The 4,163-nt window shown below is 57.7% G+C and overlaps 1 protein-coding gene across 1 annotated transcript; it reads left to right on the top strand.

The window, feature by feature from the left end:
• Positions 1-1,329: 1,329 nt before the first annotated feature.
• Positions 1,330-3,819, top strand: LOC109780840 (galactan beta-1,4-galactosyltransferase GALS1). The gene is made up of 2 exons (XM_020339428.4): positions 1,330-2,590; positions 3,023-3,819. Exons 1-2 carry the CDS (start codon positions 1,422-1,424, stop codon positions 3,366-3,368), a joined length of 1,515 nt encoding a protein of 504 aa, XP_020195017.1. The 5' UTR covers positions 1,330-1,421; the 3' UTR covers positions 3,369-3,819.
• Positions 3,820-4,163: the final 344 nt, after the last annotated feature.

The following is a 4,163-nucleotide window of genomic DNA, read 5'->3' as shown; positions in this document are numbered from 1 at the left end:
CTGTAAATACTGTTTCTAGAGCATCGAGCTTTTACTGAATCATCAGCAAAGTTGCAATCATGGCGAATACACAGGGCTAGAAATTCTGGGACCTGGTCAAGCCACACACAGACACCGGATTAGCGAGACGCGCAGATTTTGCAGTTACGTGGGCTGCATGCCATGTTATCCGTTAAAGAGACGCTTTCATGCATTCCCCAACGGCTGCACCACCGAAAACGACCGGAGCTAGCAAAAGCCAAAGCGTGAAAGCGGCCGTATCACTCCACATCCTGCTATCCGGTGGACGCGTGCATGCCATGCATGCGCTCGACGAGGCGATAGAAAGAAAGGCATGCACACGCATCGCGTCACCTGTGCAAACAAGCCGACGTCCGCCGCTGAAAACAGAGTCCGATTACGCTTGGAACGGAAGGCTCCGCCGCTGATTCGCTCACCTCTCTACCCATCGCGCAACTGCCTCGCTCGTCATCGACCGGGTGATCCGATCCGCTGGGCGGCACGTGAGAACGGGGCGCGCGTGGCGTGGACCTGGGACGTGGTGACCGTCGGCACGGCAGCGCCGCTCGCGCTCCGCACGGCACGCGCGGCAGCCAGGACGGTGTCGTGCGCTTGAACGGAAGCGGCCGCGTGCGTGTGCTGCGGTGCAGCCATCCACGTCCGCGCCGGATCCCGGGTAGTCAGAGCCACGCGTGGCCCGTCCTCGCTGACATGGTGTTTCCCATGGTGACACCTGTTGGTTCGCGCCGGTCGAGCGCCCATGCCGCACTGCGCCCGCGCACGAGTGCGGTGTCAGGCTGTGAGCGGAGGGATATGACCGTTGGATGGATAAGGCGCGGGCCATGCGGCACAGTGATTGAATTGGCACTTTTTGTTTAGAGGAGAGAGAGTTGTTAATTGGGGCTTTGTGCCACCGAAAGGTGGCAGGTTCGGCAAGCACGAGAAGGTTGCTACTGCTAGTACCCAACAAAATGTGGCTCCGGCTGTCCTAGCATTAAACCGGGAGCTTCACATATCAAAACAGGAGTGAGTGACAGTGATGGACTAGAGGTTAATATTGATGAACCTCAAGCACACCGGGCTCGACGCTGGCTGGAGTTGTAGTAGTTCTAGCAGCTTGTTTCTTACTGTAGCCAGTAAACGAGGCCACCCAGAAACATTCCCAAAATGAGGAGAGAGATGAGATGAGATCCCGGACCCGAGGAAAAACAGCGTGCGCCGACGCCGAGACCCGTGCTCCGTGTCCTGCACACAGGATACGGTGACGCCATCAATTCCTGCCAAAAACTTTACCGCGCGTACCCTCTGCAGTACTGTAAAAAGGTGGCTAATTAATCCGCCAACGGGGTCTCGCCTCGCGTAATCCTCAGCGCCGCTCCCACACTCCCTCCCACTCATTGCTCCCCATCCGCGGCAGGAGAATGCGGAGCGAGGCGGCCGGCGGCGGCATTGCGGCTGGCCCTCCGGCCCCCGCGCTCCTCTGCTCCGACCTCAAGCCCTTCCTCGCCGCGCTCACCGTGCTCACGCTCCTCGCCGCCGCCTGGCAGCTCCGCCCCTACCACTCCCTGCTCGCCGCCCCGTTCTCCCTCTGCCCGGACCCGGCCGCCCCCTCGCCGCCGCGCTCGCTCGCCGTCTCCGGCAAGGCGTCCAGCTCCAGCTCCAACGCCTCCTCGTCGCCGAAGGAGGAAAGGCCCAAGCCTGACCCGAACAGGCGGGAGTTCCGCGCGGTGGGCAGCGCCGCCGCGCTGTTCGTGCAGATGGGCGCGTACCGCGGCGGGCCGTACACCTTCGCGGTCGTCGGGCTCGCGTCCAAGCCCGTCCACGTCTACGGCAAGCCCTGGTTCCGCTGCGAGTGGGTGCCCAACGCCGGCGCCGCCAACGCCTCCGCCTCGCCGGCGCGGCCGATGCGCGCGGCCAACACGTACCACATGCTCCCGGACTGGGGCTACGGCCGGGTGTACACGGTCGTGGTGGTGAACTGCACCTTCTCGGCGGCGCCCAACGCCGACAATGCCGGGGGCAGGCTGGTGCTCAACGCCTACTACGGGCCGTCGCCGGCGCGGTACGAGCGGATCGAGGCGCTGGAGGAGGCGCCGGGGAGCTACGACGAGGCGGCGTTCCGCCCCCCGCACAGGTACGACTACCTCTACTGCGGCTCGTCGCTGTACGGCGACCTCAGCGCGGCGCGTGTGCGGGAGTGGATGGCGTACCACGCGCGCTTCTTCGGCCCCCGCTCGCACTTCGTCTTCCACGACGCCGGCGGCGTCGGCCCCGCGGTGCGCGCGGCGCTGGAGCCCTGGGTGCGCGCCGGCCGCGCCACGCTGCAGGACGTGCGCGCCCAGGCCGACTACGACGGCTGGTACCACAACCAGTTCCTCGTCGTCAACGACTGCCTCCACCGGTACCGGCACGCCGCCAGGTGGACCTTCTTCTTCGACGTCGACGAGTACATCTTCCTGCCCGACGGCCGGACGCTCGAGGGCGTGCTCGCCGAGCTCGACCCGTACACGCAGTTCACCATCGAGCAGAACCCCATGTCGAGCAGGTTGTGCGCGCGGGGCGCCAACGATTCCGAGGCCGACTTTTCCAAGTAGGTGACCGTTTCCTGCACAGAATTTGATTACTGTCTCATACAGACCACCATTGCTGCATCGTTTGAATTTTGGCATGTTGATGTGACCTTCTGAACTGGAATTACCCAATTAGGAACCTTCATGTGTCATTTTCCATTGACCAAAAGTGCCCATTTGGTTATAAATTTCCTTATAAAGGTTCCGTATTCGTGCAATCCCACCCTAATCTAAGATCATTGGAGCCAGTCATTTCATTTTTATGTCTTGCTTTCATTTTCAGTAGCTCTAAAAACAACAGTTCAGTTGTAGTAATTCAAGTGTACTTCTGGTGATGCAATGGCTGAAACCTACCATGTTCTCCTTGCAGTCCTAGTTGTATTACTTCTTCTACATTTGTCAATGCATGGTATATCTGAAAGACTGACTCATATTACTCGCCATATTTGCAGACAATGGGGGTTTGAGAAGCTGGTTTTCCGGAATTCGATCACCGGGGTGAGGCGCGACAGGAAGTACGCGATCCAGGCCAAGAACGCATACGCCACGGGCGTGCACATGTCCGAGAACGTTATCGGCAACACCACTCACAAGACGGAGCACCTCATCCGGTACTACCACTACCACAACACCATCAACGTTCCCGGCGAGTTATGCCGCGAGCTTGTGCCGGTGCCGCCGAAAGGTGGCGTGACGTGGTCCGAGAAGACGCCCTGGTACTACGACGACAGCATGAAGCGCGTCGCGAACGCGGTGCGGGAGTTTGAGAAGAGAACCATTGGCAATGTGCGTGTGTGAATATGGCATGAGCATGACAAAACATCAGAGAACGGACTGGTGTATAGCATTGCTGTTGGCCGTCCATGAAGCTTGGCAGGGGCATCCCTCATGTTGTGAACCTAACAAACAGCTCATGATGTGGAGCTTGTGAGATGATAGAGATGGGGAGGAAAGCGAAGCCGCAACCCCGACGGCATGGCAGATTGTGTGCTACTGCAACAACTCTGGTGTCAATCTGCAAAGGTGAGAATTTTGTATAGAGAAGATAGACATCCTCATCCGTGTAAATCTCATTGTTGAATTGCTCTCGGTCATATTCATTGCATTCCATTTCTCTTAAAGCTTCAAGTTGATAATAGCTTCGTTCATCAATGATGATGATGCATTTGTAGATTACATTGTTGCACCTCGTGACTTCCTTTGTTGATTATATATGCCGCAACAGTATAAACTGTTCTAGCAGCCCTAATTTTTGTTGGATCGACAAGTTGGTGCTTAAAGCTCACCAGCTGAATAAATCGGCCGTTTTGTCGCTGGATACTGGAAAAATTCGTGTTGCAGGGGTGTCAAAACTGATGGAGATCAGGATGGCTCTGAAATTTCTTGCGCCAAACTCCTGAAGTCACCAAGCAATGCCATAAATTTTGTAGCTAGAAAGGCAAAGGAAGGCAGGGGACCGTGGTGAGATGAGATGGGCACGGCTGCATGATTGCATGATTGGGGAAGGGGTGGCCTGGCCTATAGCAGCATGGGAGCGTGCTATTGTCTCCAGCTGCTGCTACATTCTTTCTCTTTGCATTGGCATTTGCTGAT

Source organism: Aegilops tauschii, chromosome 7 (genome assembly GCF_002575655.3).
Source record: "Aegilops tauschii subsp. strangulata cultivar AL8/78 chromosome 7, Aet v6.0, whole genome shotgun sequence".
In the NCBI taxonomy this organism is placed as follows: Eukaryota; Viridiplantae; Streptophyta; class Magnoliopsida; order Poales; family Poaceae; genus Aegilops; species Aegilops tauschii.
Note: the sequence above shows the minus strand (reverse complement) of the source record. Positions and strands in the feature narration are given on the sequence as shown.